This window comes from Python bivittatus, unplaced genomic scaffold (genome assembly GCF_059951505.1).
Source record: "Python bivittatus isolate LINGU-HERP-01145 unplaced genomic scaffold, Pbiv_v1 ctg000210_np1212, whole genome shotgun sequence".
In the NCBI taxonomy this organism is placed as follows: domain Eukaryota; kingdom Metazoa; phylum Chordata; class Lepidosauria; order Squamata; family Pythonidae; genus Python; species Python bivittatus.
In genome coordinates this window covers 7,346,782-7,364,764 of record NW_028277053.1, presented here as the reverse complement: position 1 = coordinate 7,364,764, position 17,983 = coordinate 7,346,782, and the positions used below count along the sequence as shown (strand labels likewise).

Below are 17,983 nucleotides of genomic sequence, written 5' to 3'. Positions count from 1 at the left end.
TTTCAAAAGAGGAGCATGGTCTACTTCATACTCCTGACACAAGACTGGAAAACTCTTAGCAGGGAAGGAATAGCCTTTCCTGAAAGTTTTTATCTCTTTGATGTCAGAAGGCAGTCTTGGAAGCACAGAGTAATTCCCAAATCTCACTGTAGTACTGTAGAGACATTCTTTCACGAAGAGCTGGGTGTGCTCTTATTAACGGGATTTTAGAAGTGGAAATAAGATAGGAGGACAAAACTTCTGCCTAACTTTGTGCAAAGCAAGTAATATAAATGGGGCAGGGGATGAAGAATTGTCTACCATGAGGCTCTGATTTTCATCTGGGTGGTGCCTAATCAGGGAAAAGTGACTCAAAATCACACACATGTCCTGCTTGGCCTGTTGCTCAAGGACAAGAATGCCTGATGTTGTCCTCAGTTTGCCCCTAGCCCAATATGAAGGCAGGTTCTGCCTCCTATGCTTCAAAAATGTGTTTTTCTGCCCACCAACACATTCTCTGCCAAGCAGTGGATCTGCAGCAAATCCTTCCCAAATGGGTTAAGGGGTTGGGGCATGCTCTGCTCCATCACCCATCTGGCCCTCCTCCAGGCCCCCCACCCTCCCCAGTCCCCAGCCGCTGCTTTCCAGAGCCTCTTGGCAGCGTGTGAGTTGGGGTTCGGATATTGTGCAAAAAGCCATCTCTTCCCCTTTTTGTGGGTGGCTGGAGAAGTGGGGAGAGAGAGAAGGAGGGGAAGATCTTGGGTCTTTGGGGTGCCAGCGGCATAAGGTCAATATTAAGAAATGAAGGGAAGAAGAGCACGAACCATGTTAGGAGACAGAGGTGTCTCTCTAATAATCCCAGGTAGATCCAACTTGAAGGCGAGATCATTCTTCTTGCCTGAGACAATCCTGACATCATGTGGCCACATGGCTCATTACGAATAAGCATTTTATAAAAATTGAGAAAGAGTCCTCTTGGCTATTCTGTATTCTCAAAAAGAAAAAAAGCCGATCAGGAAACAGAATACAGAAGGGGGATTTTGAAGGAAGCCTGATTTCAGGCTTCTTTCAGAAAGAATTGTTTCAATTTAGTATTCACTATGTTTCTATTCCATCCTTCTGCCAAAAGGCTCAGCTTACCCTTTAAATTCCCCTCTTCTATTGGATCCTTGGGGGCAGCCCTGCAGACTCGATTTGGCTGCTCCAAGGGGGGGAGGGGCAGAAAATTGAACCAACTCTCTGAATAAATTCTCCGGAGGGCAACAGCACACCCACCCTGTCGCATGAAGTCCTAATCTAGGGTAAATGCAGAGGCTGGACAGGGTTAGCTAGGTAGGAACATTAAATATCCCCTCTCAGCAAAATGCTCACTTTCAAATAAATTTGATTATTGAAATGCAACCTTTTAAGAAAAATCCCCAGAGGGAATGTTTCTGTTTCCAATGAATCTGGTTTTTTTCTCTGAAACTTATTTTGTTTCTTGTAACATTTTTGTAAGTCAGCTATTTTTTAAATTATCAGCGTAAGGCTGTGGAAGCGGCAGCAGAATTGGTAGCAGTGTGGCTTTATGCTGGGAGGGATGTGCAAATGAGATTTTTGCAGGTTAGTAAGAAATGTCTAAGTATGAGAAACTTTATTGTATGTTTGTTGATCTAGGGGAAATATATAATAAAGGAAATGAAGTAGATCAACCTCTGTGCCTTAGTGCGACTGTAGCAATCTCCCAACCTCAGCCCTTTCTAGGCATCTGAACTTCAAATCCCAGAATTCCACAGCCAGCACAGCCCTTGATGAGAATTCTGGCCGCCGAAGTCCACACAGTTGCCAAGGCAGGGAAATGCTGCCTTAGTGGCATGTTTACTAAAGAGAATAATGGATGGATAAATGTTACGGCATGCCAACTCAGGGAGAAGGTTGGTGGGTAGAATGTGGTCTTTTTTGAGAAATGAAACGTTGGTTGGAAGAAATGAAAACAGCTGTGGGTAAATGTGCTTTTGCTCCCTTTGTCATATGGAAGTTCCTGTTTTAATCTCACACTTTTATTCTTTAGCTTACTATTTGTTACTCCTTTTCTGAGCTTACTTTGCTTACTTCAAACTGGAACAACACAATAGATAGGTATGTATGTACCTATCAGGTCAAAACTTGCCCCTGGATAGGAATTTACAGGGTAAATTATAGAGAGGGGTAACTATTTTATTATTTATTTATTTGTTAAATTTTTCAACCGTCCATCTCCCCCCAATGGGGGAACTCTGGGCAATTCACAATTAGCTTATTTTGTAAATTTAGCTTTCCCAAAATTAATGTACAAAAATATTAAGACAGTTGGTCAGTTTTCCTGACACATCCTCCAGTGGCCAAATGAATTGGAGAATAATGGCATATTCTTGGCACAGGATACCTGGTTGTCAAAGGACAGAGTAATTATACTGGAGAATGACTATAGATGGCAGGAAGAAGTCAGCTCTTCATATTTACTTGCTACCAGCTAATGGATTCCAGTTGGTTTGGAGGGAGGTGTTATGTCCATGGTCTGTTAGATATTTTCTTATTCAGTTGTTTGCTTAATAAGTATCTCAAGAACTAGTTTATTTTTTATTTTTTTATTTTTTTATTTATTTATTGGATTTCTCTCCCGCCCATCTCCCCTACAACAGGGGACTCTGGGCGGGTTACAAAGAGATAAAAACTATAAATATATATAAAATATATACCATATATACAATTAAAACAATACTAGATACTTTATCTCATGATTTCGATGGATTGACAGAAATCTTTATTTGAATCTTTGAGAAGCACTTTTAAGGAGCATCCATGGGGTGTCAAAAAAGTCAAGGTGGCGACTGTTCTAAAAAAAGAGAAAGTCTTGGCTTGCCTTTCTCCTGTCTCTTGCTAATAGCTTAATACATAATGCTTGATTTAATGTTGAAAATACCTAACGTTAGCAGCTGAGCAAGATAATGGCATTCTGAAAGAGCTCTACTCCTCAGCTGGACATGTATTAGGACATCTGAGCCCTTCCTTTGCTCTACACTGCAGAAAGAGTTGTTAAAAAGTGCTAATGTTAGCTAACTGGAGAGCAAATAAAGCCCCTCATTCATACTATGTAGGAACTTTGTATTAGGCTAAAGACCAGGGAAGTAGAAGGCACTGCCTGAATTTCTCTTGAAGAAGAAACCATCAGAAAAGGGGTATAAAAATGTCTGGCTGTTTGGAGCATGCCCACCAATCAGCAGTGCTCAAACATATTCTAATTTGCTTTTACCATTTCAAACTCATGGACACCATTGAAATAGAACTGCTTTGACCCATAACAAACCATTTTAAGAGATGCCAGGAGTCTTTTAACATGGGGGGGGGGGTCCCCATTCAAATGTTAACTGAACCAGCAGAGAGATTCCTCATGGCATGTTCTTTCACCCAAACCAGAGAAATCCTGAAGAGTCTCCACCCTGAAGCCTTAAACAATGTGGATCTTCAAGAACCAGCATAATCCAAAATAAAACAGACTGTCAGGGTGTCAGTACTGTGAAAACAGTGGAGGAAGCTATTTTGGGACCAGCTGGCACAGGGGACTGCACACTCCTGCCTCATATCTTCAACAAACCTGGTCAGAGAAGATAGGACTGACCTATCTAGGCTCCAGAAGTCCAGACAGCTACTAGATAGAAGTAAAGAGATACAGAAAACATCTACCTTTTTTCCTGCCATCTGGTGATCATCCAGATTTTTGCAGCCCTGATTTGGGATGCCTATGAAAGACTTCTAGGCAGCCAAGTGTGTGTATGTGTGTGTGTGTGTGTGGGGGGGGGGGTTTCCAGAGGGCCTGGGTGCAGGAGAGAGGATGGCATACTCTGGGTGACTGAGGAAGGAATGGTGAGCCTCATGGAGTTCAGCCTCGCTGTTGCTGTGGTTCCCTTTCTCCTGCCTGCCTGCCTGAATTGCTGCAGCCGAGAGATGGAGCAGGACACAACCCTGGTTGTGGGCTCTTATTGATGGGCACCAGAGAGCTTTCCTGATGCTGTATTCAATCAGTGGCAAAATCCAAGCTCCAACCTACCATTCCCACTGTCTCAGGAGGATTTGAAGGCAAATTTTTGGATTTGAAGGCAAATTTTCAAGCAGGATTTGAGAGCAGAGCTTATGGGTGCCCTCCTCTAAAGCTGATGCTGAATTGTGGGGGTCAGAATAGCCATCATGGCAGCCACAGCCATGAGATCAAAGCCCTGTCCTTTTTTACCTGAGTCCCATTTCCATGGACACCCCTGCTTTCATGTTACATAAGGAGGAAAGGATTAAATACATGGACAGTAATCAGGTTTATTTTATTGACTGTAATGTTTAAGTTTAATGTAAAGTTTAAATTAAATTAAATCAATTTTTGTCTGGTGCTCACCCAGTTTTTGAAAGGAGTGCCTGGCACATCATTCAAAGTCTTTATCCTGAAAACTTTGGGCTCCCTAGGATAGAATAAACTGGTTTCCCAGGACTTAGAAAACTGCTGGTGACATGACATCCAGCCCCCTGCAGCTAGAGCAGAAGGCATCAATAGGAGTCAGGCCACATTAACCAACATGGCCTTTGTGTCCAGACTAATGGCTCCTCATACAATCCTTGCTACCCCACTCTTGTGACATGCTACCACTGTAGCCTTTTCTGATGTCAGTTTTTCTCCAAGAAGACGGCAGGGCAGGTGAGCAGACTATAGATCAGAGTCCTCAGCAGAAGGTGCTGGGTTAGTGTGGAGTGATGCTGGTCCAGATCCTGTGCTTGGAGCTGGTTCTTCTCATGTGAAGGACTTCCTGGGATGGTTGACTTCCTCCTACTCCGATGACGGAATGCTTATTGTAATAATTCTGGTAACTATTTTAAGAGTGTGGTCTCTTCTGTGACAGCATCCTGCTATCATTCCCATTAATGAAAGAGCTTCACGATCTGGTTGGGTGGTAATTTGCTGCCATTATTCTCCTGCTTGAGCTTAACTGACTCAAATGAGCAGCTGCTTCCTTGACAGCTTAAGCCCTGGAGCATCAACAAGGATAATTGGGACGTGAGCACTGGAGTTCTTCCTTGAGCGCACAATGAAGAGTTCTGCTGCTGCAGCAGCCAAGTGGCTATTGCATATTTGCCATTAAATGCTACAGTAACCAGCTAATATGTGCACAGAGGGTTAATTAACTGAATTGATGAATACACTTGGCTTCTGGAATTAGGTTACAAATACCAGCATTCATTGCATCAGTAATGCTGCAGCCCAAGCAACAATTAAGATGACTTGCATTCATTGGAAACCATCAAGCAGGCTTATTTATCAGAATTCCTGCTACTGCAGATTGCTTGCTCTTCCCCGTTCTTTCTAATGGAATGTTGCAAAGAAATTGGGGGGGGGGGCAGGACTCTCCATCCATCCATCCATCCATCCATCCATCCATCCATCCATCCATCCGCAGGGTAAGACTCTGATAACAGAACAGAATGAGAAGCTGGCAAAACAGAAAATGAGCCAGACCAGGCCAGGAGCTGCAGGAAAATATTCAGGGGAAAAAAAACAGGGAGGTGCAATTGGGCTGTGGCTCAGAATGTTGTTGACTGCTCCATTCTAAGCCCCGCTCCAAGCTTTCCAGAGCAGAGTGTAGGCAGTTTTTCTTGTGCTTCCCAGTGCACACACACACACACACACACATAAAAAACATCAACACAATACAAAGAGAAATGCATGCAGAAACACACATAAGCAACATCCATGCACACACAGAATCACAACATTACTTCCTTACCAAAAGAAAATAATGTATTTGCCAAAATATCTCAAGGTGTCCAACCAACTTACAAAAAGGAAAGTTAGAACACTGCAGCTGTACCTGTGTGTGAATGTGGGATCCTGGCACTGACTAATTTCAGACCTGAAGTGTGCAGAAACCCCTGTGGAAGTAAATCATGTTCCATTTAGCTTGGCCACTCTATGAATTGCAAACAAACATCTTAATATATCATAAGAAGATGGTTTTTCAATCAGATATATAAAAATGATAAGTACAATAGTATCTCCAAGAAAGTGTGGTCATGTTATTCACTGGATAGTTTTTTGCCCACCAGATGTTGGCCTATGACCAGAGAGTGGTCTGAGGGCCACATAAATACAGTATGATTCAGGACTGCCTGGGTCCTGTGAGATGCAGCTTGCCTACCCGTAGTCTATAATACGTGCAATTATCCAGTTCAGATAAAAAGTGAAAAAATTACAACTGTTTCTGGTTTTCCATTCCTTTTTTCAAATCTGAGTTCTACCTCAAATTGTCTTGCCTCCAGTCAGCCTAAGCCAAACGAGCATTTTCCAAATGTTTGAATCAGGGCTAGAAAAAAAGTTCATAGACAATACACAGTCTAATTAAAAATATTGTCCAAAGAATTCTCAGCTTTTTATTTGAATTAACTCCTATTTTTTCCAATTATTCCAATTGCTGGAATTTAAATGTGAAAGTAAAAGAGGTAGAAATACCTAAGTAACATCTGGAAGCAGTTATTATTTATTGAACTGACATACTTCCAAATAATTGTAATTAAAAGAAACATAAGTCAAACTTGGAGATCACTTTTATGTATCACACAAGCAAATTCATTATGTAGTTCTAATTGAGGTTTTGTTACTGTACTATTAATATTATTTTTCTTTAGTAAGATTTCTTTCCAGGATTGTAAGCAGGTTCTGAAGGATTCTTTTGCTAAACTGTAATGTAAGTTAAGATAAACTCCTGATAACCAAATGGACAAATCTATGTATTGTTCTATGCAACAATATAGACATAGTTTTTTTTAAAATTTAAAACAGAGATGTATTTCCAAAAAATATAATATCTATAGATGGACATATAATTAAGAGTTTACACAATCAATGCTCAATATAACATTAATAAGAGATACCAAGTAGAGTACATAGAGTTGTTTTCATGATATATATAAAAAAACAGAAATAAGAATTTTTGAGCTTAGTGGAAATCTCCACTATGTTATTATTTACAATTGTTAAAAACAGAAGAAAAAGAAGAGAGAGAGAAAAACACCCCTAAAAACAATATAGATAAATGTTTAAATTTCTAACTTCCTCCTTCTTTGTTCTCCAACCAATTTGCAGTATCTACTGATATAAACTTTAGAAACCAAACTCTAATATTTGTATTTACCCTGCTGCATAACGTGTAATAAATATGGACATAGTTTGCCTTTGTTTTCCTCCATGATGTTTTTTCTAATTTTCAGTCTCCAGTGCTAACCATTGCCAAGCTTTTTTGGGGGAAAGGAAGAACTTTGAAGTTCAGCCAGATAGTCCATCTGTGGGGTACCATGTTTTGAATAAATATATAAAATATTTAAGGCCAATCTATAACAAGTATTGGAAGAATACACCTATCTTTTGTTATGTGTAAAGGTGCGTAAGACTAAGCAGTTAGTTTTCCTTTTGGTTGGCTCTAACCTTTTTTCATATCATTTGCTTTTTATTAAGAATGGTTTTATATAATCAGCTGAAGGGACAGAAAGGCAGATTCCAAATGAATGTTAGAAAAAATTTGCTGACAGTAGCAGCAAGTAGTGGAGCTAATTATCTGAAGGGATGATGGTCTGCCCTTTACTGGATGGATTCAAGCAGAGGCTGGACAGCCACAGGGCCTCCGGCATGCTTTAATTTGGATTCCTGACTGAATGCGGGTTGGGCTCCATGGCCCAAATGCTTCTGTGAATCTGTAACTTCTGTGAGTCTATTCAGTAACTTCCATTTGTCTGTCCTGCTCTGCACTCACTGGAAAGTAATTATTTTTATTATTTATTTGTTTATTTATTATTAAATTTATATGCCATCTACCCCCATTATAGGAGTAGCCTGAGGAGTTACAGTGATCACACGCTTGGAACTCCCCATACGGTCATCTGCTAACCAAGAGAGGCATAAACTCGTAGCTCTTCGAAATGACCTGTTTGTGCAAGACGAGGCTGCTTCATTTTAGGGACCAGCTCCAAGATGCAAACCCAGGCTGCCTCTGTGAGCGTGGGCAGAGAGCTGTCTGTCCAGAGGAACCCCTCCTGAGCGTTACCCAGCAGCTGAACAGACACACTTTCCTGTTCATCTTGGTGCCCCGCTTGACTAGCAGAGAAGTGTTTGTGTGGATTGGGTCTCAACTTCCCATCCAGGGAGAAACTCCTAGTGCTGCAGCCAGAGGGCTTGCTGATTGTCGGAGGCCGTGAAGAAACTTTGTGCTGAATTGGCACGGCTGCCCTGACCTGCATCAATATGATAAGAACTGTAAGGCTTAATCCCTTGAATTACAGCTCCTGGGGGGTCTTTGTTTAGGCCTGTGACCTCTGGCCGACTTGCCTTCACTTGGGTTGCAGCGAGGAGGAGTAGAAAACCCGGGCAAGACTCGGCCTGCCTGCTTCCTTTGCTGTTTCCAGGGGGAGCTGGGAGCTCCGGGCCTCATTGGGTATTTCAAATAGTTGAGGAACAAGTCATAATTAGTGCCGAGCTGGGCTGAGGACAGATGTGCTGCCACGATCGCCTGCGGAGAGGAAGGCATGCGCTGCTCTCTCTGCTCCGGCTGGGCCTGGGGAGCGGCAGACCTTGCCGGGTCTCAGCACGGGCCTGATGCCGGGGCCTGATGCCCTTCCGCCTCGGCCGCTCCCGTCCCCTCGCGTTGCCCGGATTCTGCTGCGTCCTCCAGGCCTGCCCCGGGCCCGGCTGCTGCGCCACACCCAGAGGTGAGAGTCTGGGAGGACCTAAGAAGGGTGCCTGCCATTTCTTGTTGCAGTTAGATCTTTGAGCAGAGGCTTCTCTCTTCCTGAAGGAGAAACGAACGCTGAAGATGATTGGCATCCGTCCGCGTGTCCGAGGGCCAGCTTTGCCTCGGGCGCCTTGGATTCAAATGTTGACATACCTGAGACTATGGGGCGGGGGTGGTAAAAAGATTCAAAACTGCATCCTAATTTCTGCGAGCCTCAAAACCTTATTGCCTGTTTATCCTGATGGGCCTTATTTCATTAGACTACTGTATGGATTTGTGGGCTTGAAGCGTTGTTTCTGAGAGCCTGCGTGCACACTTTCACCCATCAAATACTCACAAGCCTGAGGGTTCCACCAAACTTGTGCTCTGCAGCACAGCTCTGTTTGGAGAAGCCTGGTTTACACACACCTATACAGTATACCAGGGCAGGAAATTTAACCCCAGGAATTACATGAGAATATGCTTCTCTGGTGGTGAATGTGTGTCGTTTTCTGGGCTTCTGCTAGATGCCACAAGCGAGGCACCTGTGTGGGATTTTGTCTGCTTGAATATGTAAGCTGTCCAAGGATCAGTCAGTCAGTACTTTTGTGCAGCATAAAAGGATGCGTATCAAGTTGGATTCCTGTTCTTTTCTTGATGAACTGTGTAAAACAAAGGGCGTTGGAAGGATATTTCCAACTGTATGGCTAAGCTGCTTGAACCCGAGGACAGGTTTCTCCCTTCTCCCAACATCAGGCAACCAGATGCTGAGTTAGAGAATTGGGAAACCCTCCAATATATGCCCCCACCCTCAGTGGAAACAGGCTCGCTTTCTGCTCTACTAAGCATATGTCAGGAATTAAGCCCGCCTGACCTTTCACCCTAGTAACTAATCAGATTTGTCTTGGGGGGGGGGTTTCAAACTAGGCAGTTTACTTTGAGACATCTTCCCCTAAATCCTGCTTGGGGACCAACTATCATGCAGAATGGACGCTCTGGACTGGATTGCGCTTAAGCCAAATAAAACACCTAGCATCATAATCAAGGAAGAACAGAATACTGGCTACCCTAAGTAGCATGTTCTTTGTCTTCCTCATTTCTGGGGCTAAGATGGAAACTCCTGAACATGCATAGCACAAGGAGGGGTACCGAGCTCATGTTTTGCATAGCAATGTTCATTATTATTCATTGGCTTCTTCCTGAAGCCTTGATGTTGATTTTTTCGTGAGGATGTTTTGAGACTCCATCCTCCATTTCCTCATCATGGCATACAAGGTCAAGGATTTTTCCCCTAATTTTAAGAAAATGTGCTAGATATGCAAATAATGTTTTCAAAATCAGCCACATTGATTCCTTAATCACATCAGTTAAATTATATTATTCAGAACAAAGGTGGACTTTGCTTTTGGTTGATTAATTTGTAAAGAAAAGCTCCACCACAAATACACTCCTCTGTAAAGTTTCATAAACTAAGTATAAGCAAATGTAAAGTGTAGCCTTTTTCAGCCACTTACTATTGCAACCTGCAAACAAAACGTTTTATCATCCTTCCCTTTTTTCAGAATATCCAGTTCATGTTTTCGTTTGTTGTCATAATTAAGTAGAATATAGCATGTTCATATAGCACACTAACCCATGGTATATATAACCATGATTATTGAACTAACCCAGGTTGGTTGGGTTTATACAACATCATAAACGAATCACACTGGCTGGCTTCACAGAACAAACCAGCCAACTATACTTTAGCTTAGTGTGTTACACAAACCCATCACATGGGTAGAAATGTTCCAGAATATACAGCAACAAAGAGAAAAATCTAGACGTCTATAGCTTTACCCGTCCCCCCAAAAGATACCTGTTTGAACATCAAGTTTGTGAGATTTTGAAATGAAAAAGAATTGTCAAGGCTGTCTCTCAAAAACTTGAACTAAACCAGTGGATGGTTTGGGGTGCTGCTGGTTCCCAAAGAAAGTCCAATCCAGTCATTTCTGCATCCATGTAACCTTAAATAAAATTATTTTTTTCAAGTTATCTGAATATTTTCTTCAGAAACAAGTAAAACCCCTCCATCTTAAAGAAGAAAATGGTTGTTTGTGCCTCAGGTATAGGAATAGCAGATGACCCTTCTAAAGCAACCAACAAAAACATTGGTGTGAGGAAAAAAATGTATTTATTACACCAAAAGTCCCAGTTTGTTTTAAAGGAATAATTCCTCAAACTGCTGGGAGTTTTGGTATATTAAAGAATACATTTTTATTACATCAATTTTCTATTCTTTTCCACGTCGCTGTGTTTGTTCCTAAGCAAGACATCTAATGGGTAATGGGCCTGGTTAGTGCTGAAATGGGAGAGTGCTCAGGAATCCCGGAACTAGCCTGGGATGTAGTGAAAACGTTCTGGAAGAAGGTGCTGGGAAATCACTCCTGTATCTGGACAGGTCTGTGAATTGTTGCAATCAAACTCAGCAAACCCAGTTCAGCATCCAGTACAAGCTGCAATGCTGGAAGAATGATGAAATGCGCATTGCGATGTCACAAACAAACCACACCTTTTCACAGTTGCATCCCAATGTTGGGTGCTAGCCTGAAAGCCAAGTGGTTTGCATTGTGAAGCGTTTCATTATTTACCCGTCCCCCCAAAAGATACCTGTTTGAACATCAAGTTTGTGAGATTTTGAAATGAAAAAGAATTGTCAAGGCTGTCTCTCAAAAACTTGAACTAAACCAGTGGATGGTTTGGGGTGCTGCTGGTTCCCAAAGAAAGTCCAATCCAGTCATTTCTGCATTTTCTTTGTCCTTCAGCTCCACCAGGCTGAAGTGGACAATGACAGATGCCCCTATTTATTGGCCAGTGATATGTGGGAGGCACCCTATTGGTATTTAGTACCAGAATTCTCCACTGGTAGAATATGAGATGTTTGTTTATTTGATTATTTGTTTGCTTGTTCAGAACATTTATTTGGCCACCCAACTCAAACAGCATAACTCTAGGTGATATACAAAAATCACTAAACAAAACACCACACCACATATATTACTAAAACAAAATAAAACAATTAAATGGCAATCAGAAACTACAGTAAAACTTCGTTGTATTCCACTAAATGGGAACTCTGCTCCTCCTTACCCAAGTCCCCAGGGAAAGGCCCAAGTCTTAACTGCCGTTCTAAAAGAGATGTAATGTATGTAGACTGATTCAGGTGCAAAATAGATTTGCCTACAGTTTCTCCTTTATTTCATGCTAAGGACACCTCTTTGTCCCCATAACTCCTCCCATGGGTAGAGATGTGGCTAATCAAGGACAATGCTTGCTTTTTCTCACTGGCAGGGATTTTTGGTCAACGCTTGGAAGACACAGTCTTCTATGAAAAGAAGTTGGTGCCTCTTCTTGTAGAACAATGTGTGGATTTCATCCGGAAGCGTGGCCTCACCGAGGAAGGGCTCTTCCGCATGCCTGGGCAGGCCAATCTGGTGAAGGACCTCCAGGACTCCTTTGACTGTGGGAAGAAGCTCCAGTTTGACAGGTAAATGGATCATTTTCCAAGGAACAGCAGAGAGACCTGCAAGCCCCTCACTGGACTAGAGGACTAACTCTCATCATTCTGCCCTGCTTGGAAGTAGGATGACTGTTTTATTTGCTTAGGAGAGTTATGACCTGTCTTCCAAGCTATGCCCCAGGGAAGTAGAAAATTAAGAGTCAAAAAATATGGTAATAAGTATTGAACCATATAAACGCTTCATTTAACTTGGTGCCATACGTTAACATTGTAGCTGATTTTTAGATGCATTAGATTACTTTTCTCATCACCTCTAGTGACCATGCTGACTGGACATTATGTTCTACAGGACTGATGTTCTACAAGATAAGTCATGTTCTACAAGACTTATCTACCTTACACTGTATACACAGATATGCATCTCCTTACACTGGAACTAGAGGTAGCTATCATGATTAGTAACCATTACTACCCTTGACTCTTGAACATATTTCTTAATAAAACATTTTTAAAACCCCTAACTTGGTATCTATCACTTCATCATCAAGTAGCAAATTCAATAATTTACCCATGTGCTGCCCAGAGAAATATATCCTCTCCTCTATCCAGGGTGGTTTTAAGGAAAAACAAATTACAAGAGGAACTTCAATAGCATTTGCAGTATTAGGTAAAGCTAGGTGGAGTTTGAAAGGTCAGATAGTTTATCCTTTGTGTTTATATCATCAATACACAACAAGCTACAGCTTGAGTGCCATAAATGTGAGATTTTTTCTTTATTTTTTAAAAATCAGCTACATGCACAGCTGTATATCAAAACAGGATTTAAAATAAAGGTTGATTATTCATAGCTGTCCAGCTGTGAAGAAAAAGAATAATATCTTTTAAAGAAAATCACAGAATTCCTTCACTGTTCCATCTTCACATAGTTCTGAAGTCAAAAGAGATAGTGAAAACTGGTTTTTCAGGATTAAAGCCATGCCACTGGTGAAAGTTGCAAAATCAGAACAGAACAGAACATAAACCACTTGGAAGCCACAATCACAGATGGAAGTCAATAAGACTCTGAAGGGAAACAAATGGAAGGAAAATAGCATCAGGACAGCAGGTTCGAAAAGACATTTTGTACTGTGCTATCCAGAATTATATTAACATACTAAAGTTAAGTGCAGCATCTGAGTGGTCTTTACAAGTAGTCCTATGTAAAGTGTGTTTCAGTAGTCTAACTGGGTGATATTAAGGACATGAGTTAATGTAGCAAGGTTCTCTCGCACCAGGTAAGGCTGCAACTGGTGCACCAGTTGGAGGTGGACAAAGGGGCCTCTAGACATGGTCTCTACCTGCTGCATGGGCAGGAGCTGTGAGACTAGAAGGACCCCCAAGTTGTGAACTTGCTCCTTCAGGGATAGTACCTGCCAACCAGAAATAATATTAGTGTGAGAACTATGATGGAGACATAGTACCTCCATCTTGTCTAGGTTCAGTTTCAGTCTGTTCAGTCCCATCCAGACCTTGATAGCCTCTGAGAACCATGAAAGGACATCAGCAGCATCTCTCCTATAGCCTGGAGTAGTAATAGAAAGTTGGATATCACTCAAACTGTTATATGTCCTCACCCAGCAGCTTCATATAAATTTTAAAGAGCAGATGAGAGAAGACTAACTTCTTTCCCCTGCAAAGCAAGGGCCACAGTGCCAAGCTCTCGTCCCTCACTACCACTGACTGAACCCACCCACTGGAAGGAACAAAACAGTGCCTCCAATTCCAACTGCATAAGCTAATGCAATAAGACACCATCTATCAGAGGCTGCTGGGTGATCTAAAAGGTGCAGGAGACCTTATCCAGTCCCAAATGAGGTAATCAAGGAAGCAACCAATGCTGTCTCTATCCCATCCCTGGGCCTGAACCTTGATTGAAAAGAATCCAGAAAATCCATTTCATCTAAGGTGCTTTGTAGTTGATCCATCAACACCATTTCAACAACCTTTTCCAAAAAGAGGTTGGAGACTGGGAAATAATTACCTAGGATCCCAAGATCCAGGGAGGATTTCTTCTGGGTGTGTTTATCACTGCTTCTGAAAGCTGCTGGCAACTCCTTCCCTCCCCCAGAGAGGCACCGACAATCTCCCAGATCCATGTGGTCATTCTACCCCCTTGCCTCTCAAAGGAGCCAGGATAGATCAGGATCAAGCCCACAAGTGGCAGAGGATAACCTAAAGAGCACTCTGTCCACTTCCTCAGAGTTCACAGGCCAGAAGGACTTCCAGGTAATATGACAGCCACCACCAAAAACTCTGCCCATGAAGAGTCAATCTGAACAACCTAATTGGCAAAATGCTGTGCAAATTGGGAAGGAAATCTTGTTGGTTACAAAAACCAGCTTTTGCAACTGTTCTAAGGGAATGAATTAGTGACTGGCCCAATTAGCACCCTCTCTTACTAAGTTGAGAGAAGTGTAGTGTTCCACCATAGGTTGCATATTAGTATTTCAAGACATGATAGCATCTTGGGGCAGGGTCATTGGTTCAATATGTGTGGCATGTCCTGAATTACTCTTAATTGGGTTGGAAGGTAATGGCCTGAAAGTGTGAGAGTGCTTGGTTGCAGTTCCAGCCACTTCCATTTCCTGTTCAGGTTTGCTGTATCTGTTCCTTTCTATGGGAAAGTCCTACTTAAATGGTCCATCCCCAGACAGTGATGAAGTGTGAGAGCTACCTGGTGTACTTGCTCAGTCCCCAGCTAGCCCTTCTGTTGTTATTCTGGTTGCTTTTTTTATCAGTGAGGTTTGAGCACATCAGTATCAGCCCTCCCATCTTTGTCAAGGGTGGCAGTAGAGCCAGCTTTTCTGCATGCTTCTAAACCTCTTTCTTTGCCTTTGTTGCAGAAATACTGATGTCCATGCAGTAGCTTCCCTTCTGAAACGTTACCTTCGAGAGCTTCCCGAGCCTGTCATTCCTTTTGCTAATTATGATGTCTTTCTCTCCTGTGGCCAATTGCTTTCCAAGGATAAAGGAGAGGTCAGTGAATTCTGTAAGACTTTTCAGCGCAAGTAACTATCCAAAGGAAAAGCAGCTGTATAAAGCTGAATATGTGAGTCTGGGAATGGTAAAAGTGATGTAGAATGTACTGTTGCCACTAGGCAAGAAGAAGGAAGGTAGTGGACAGCAGGACCAGAAATGGTCTAAAGATGTGAGGGGGATGGTTAAACATGTGCAACAGCTTGAACACATTTGCCCCCTTAAGAGTATAATGCATAAAGGAGGCCAAGTTATAACCACTAACTAATCTTGCATTTGATATTGGGTGTCAAAATAAGTAATTTTCCAGTTCATATCAGAAAAGTTCAGATCTAATTAAGTTCTTGAATGGAAGACCACAGGAAATCCCAGGGCTGTAGCTATTCTGGAAAACAATCTTTTAAAAATCCTAGAAGAGAGCAATGGCAAATCATTTCTGTATTGTTGCCAAGAAAACAATATGAAATCACTGGAATCAAACTCACCTTAAGGGATTCTCTAGCTTTACTAGCTTAAACCGGCAATGCCACTGTAATGCCTATTAATTTACAAGCTTTTGAAAATAGAAATGTGATTTTTTAAAAGTTTCATAAAAATGAGCTCTATCATTTACATTTCATTTCATGTTGGCAGTGAATTGTGTCCACCTGTATCCTGCCTTCTTTGTGTCAAAAATTCACAAAGAAGAAACTTAGTCCATGTGCTATACTGACTCATCCTCATTTTAGCTTTTCCCCTCTTTTTACACTGCAGACTTTTCCCATCACTATCATGGAGGGTGGGAGTGGGGTTTCTAATTTTTGTAGAAAAGATGGGGTATTTGCATTGCATGTAAAGTAAAGATATACATATAGAAATTCAGGAATCAGAACATGGAAATCCTGTTGGAAATATTTTAGTACAGTAAAAATAAAAGGAGAGAGAAACAAAACTGTTACTATTATTACTAACCATACTATTGTGAGAGTTTATTATGGACCATATAGGTAGGCAGAAGATACAGCCTTTCTGCATCAGACAACCACTCTTCAAAGAGGAATGAGATAATGATAATGAGGGATTTCAATTATCTAGACCCTGCTGGGAATCAGAGTCAAGAGTTCCAACAAATTATTGTCCTCTCTTGCTAACAACTTCATTTATCAGAAAATAGAAGAAAGAACAAGGGATTCTCCAGTCCTGGACCTAACCCTCACCAACAAGGAAGAATTGGTTGAAGTGAAGGTAACTTGGGACAATGTAATCGTATTACCCCATAATTTATGATATCCAGAGGAGAAGGAATTGAGAAGAATCAGACATACTGGACTTCAGAAAAGTAAACTTTGATTAACCTACAAGGGAAGATGGTCAGATCTAACGGCTTGAAATCCTGAAGGAGAAAAATGTTCAGGAAGGATGGGAAATTCTATGAAATGTGATACTGAAGACACAAATGTAAACAGTCCCCTCAAGAAGGAAAAATTGGAGAAATCTAAAGAAGCCAGAGTAGATATATGCACAGCTCTGTAAAATGTTGAAGGGAAAAAGAGACATGTACAAGAAATGGAAGGTGGGGAATATAACCAAAGAATATTATACAATGTAGTCTCCAGGAACTGTAGGAACTCTGTCACAAAGGCAAGAGATACCAAAAACTGCAGGAAAAAAGTTTTTTGGGGGGTTCATTAGAAATAAAAAGAAGGTAAAAGAGAATAGCTCCTTTGAGACAAGAAAGTGGTGAAGTGGCAATAGGTAATGGTGAGAAAGCAGAACTTTTAGCTCCTATTTTGCTTCTATCCTCTCTCAGAAGGGAAGTTGAACTGTAGCTCATGAAAGTGGGGGAATAAGGGAACTTCGGCTTTAAGACAGACAAGGAGAGAGTAAGAGAGAACTGATTTAAATGAAGTCAAGTCTTCAGGGCCAAGTAGGTTACATCCTAGGGTACTGAAAGTACTAATGGAAGTGATAGCAGAACTACTCTCAGTATTTTTTGAGTACTCTTAGATGAGTGGCGAGGTCCCAGAAAAGTGGAAAAGAGCAAATGTCATTCCCATCTTCAAAAGAGGAAGAAGGAGAAACTGAGAAACTACAGACCTGTCAGTTTGATTCTGTACTAAACAAGGTCTATGAACAGATTATCAAGAAGCATGTTTGTGAGCATTTGGCTAACCATACTACAATTAACTGGAGCCAGTAAGGGTTTGTCACAAATCATGCCGGGCTAACCTTATCTCCTTCTTTGATAGAGTTCCTAGCTTAGTAACTCTAGGGGAAATACCATAGACATAGTATAACTGGCCCTCAGCAAAGCCTTCAATAGACTGCTAGATAATATTCTGCTCCATAAAACGGTAAAATAAAGTACTAGATTATACTTTTAGATTGACTCACAGTTGGCTGGATAATCACCCCCAAAGACCATTCCTTAATGGGTCCACTTCATCTTCGAGAGAAGTATTGAGTGGAATGCCATAGGCCTCTGTCCTGTACCCTGTGCTGTTCAACATTTTAACAAAGACAGGGATGAGGGAGTTGGAGGGACTTTCAAAGTTTGTAGATGACACAAAGCAGGAGGATGGTGGTGGCTAGTACTGTAAATGAAAGAGGGAAATTCAAAAAAATACAGATGGACTTTAGCAGTGATATATAATGAATAGGATGGAATTGGACAGGGAGAAGTGTAGAGTTCTGCATTTGGGCAGGAAATATCTAAGGTACTGTATAGGAGGGAGGAGACCTGGCTTGACAGTAG

The 17,983-nt window shown here is 41.6% G+C and overlaps 1 protein-coding gene across 1 annotated transcript in view; it reads left to right on the top strand.

The window, feature by feature from the left end:
• The first annotated feature begins 8,633 nt into the window (after positions 1-8,633).
• ARHGAP22 (Rho GTPase activating protein 22) overlaps positions 8,634-17,983 on the top strand; it is a 23,063-nt gene continuing 13,713 nt past the window's right edge. Inside the window, exons 1-3 of the mRNA XM_088139501.1 lie at positions 8,634-8,733; positions 12,066-12,261; positions 15,117-15,249. Coding sequence (XP_087995627.1) covers positions 8,634-8,733; positions 12,066-12,261; positions 15,117-15,249 — 429 coding nt within the window. The remainder of the gene's footprint in view (positions 8,734-12,065; positions 12,262-15,116; positions 15,250-17,983) is intronic.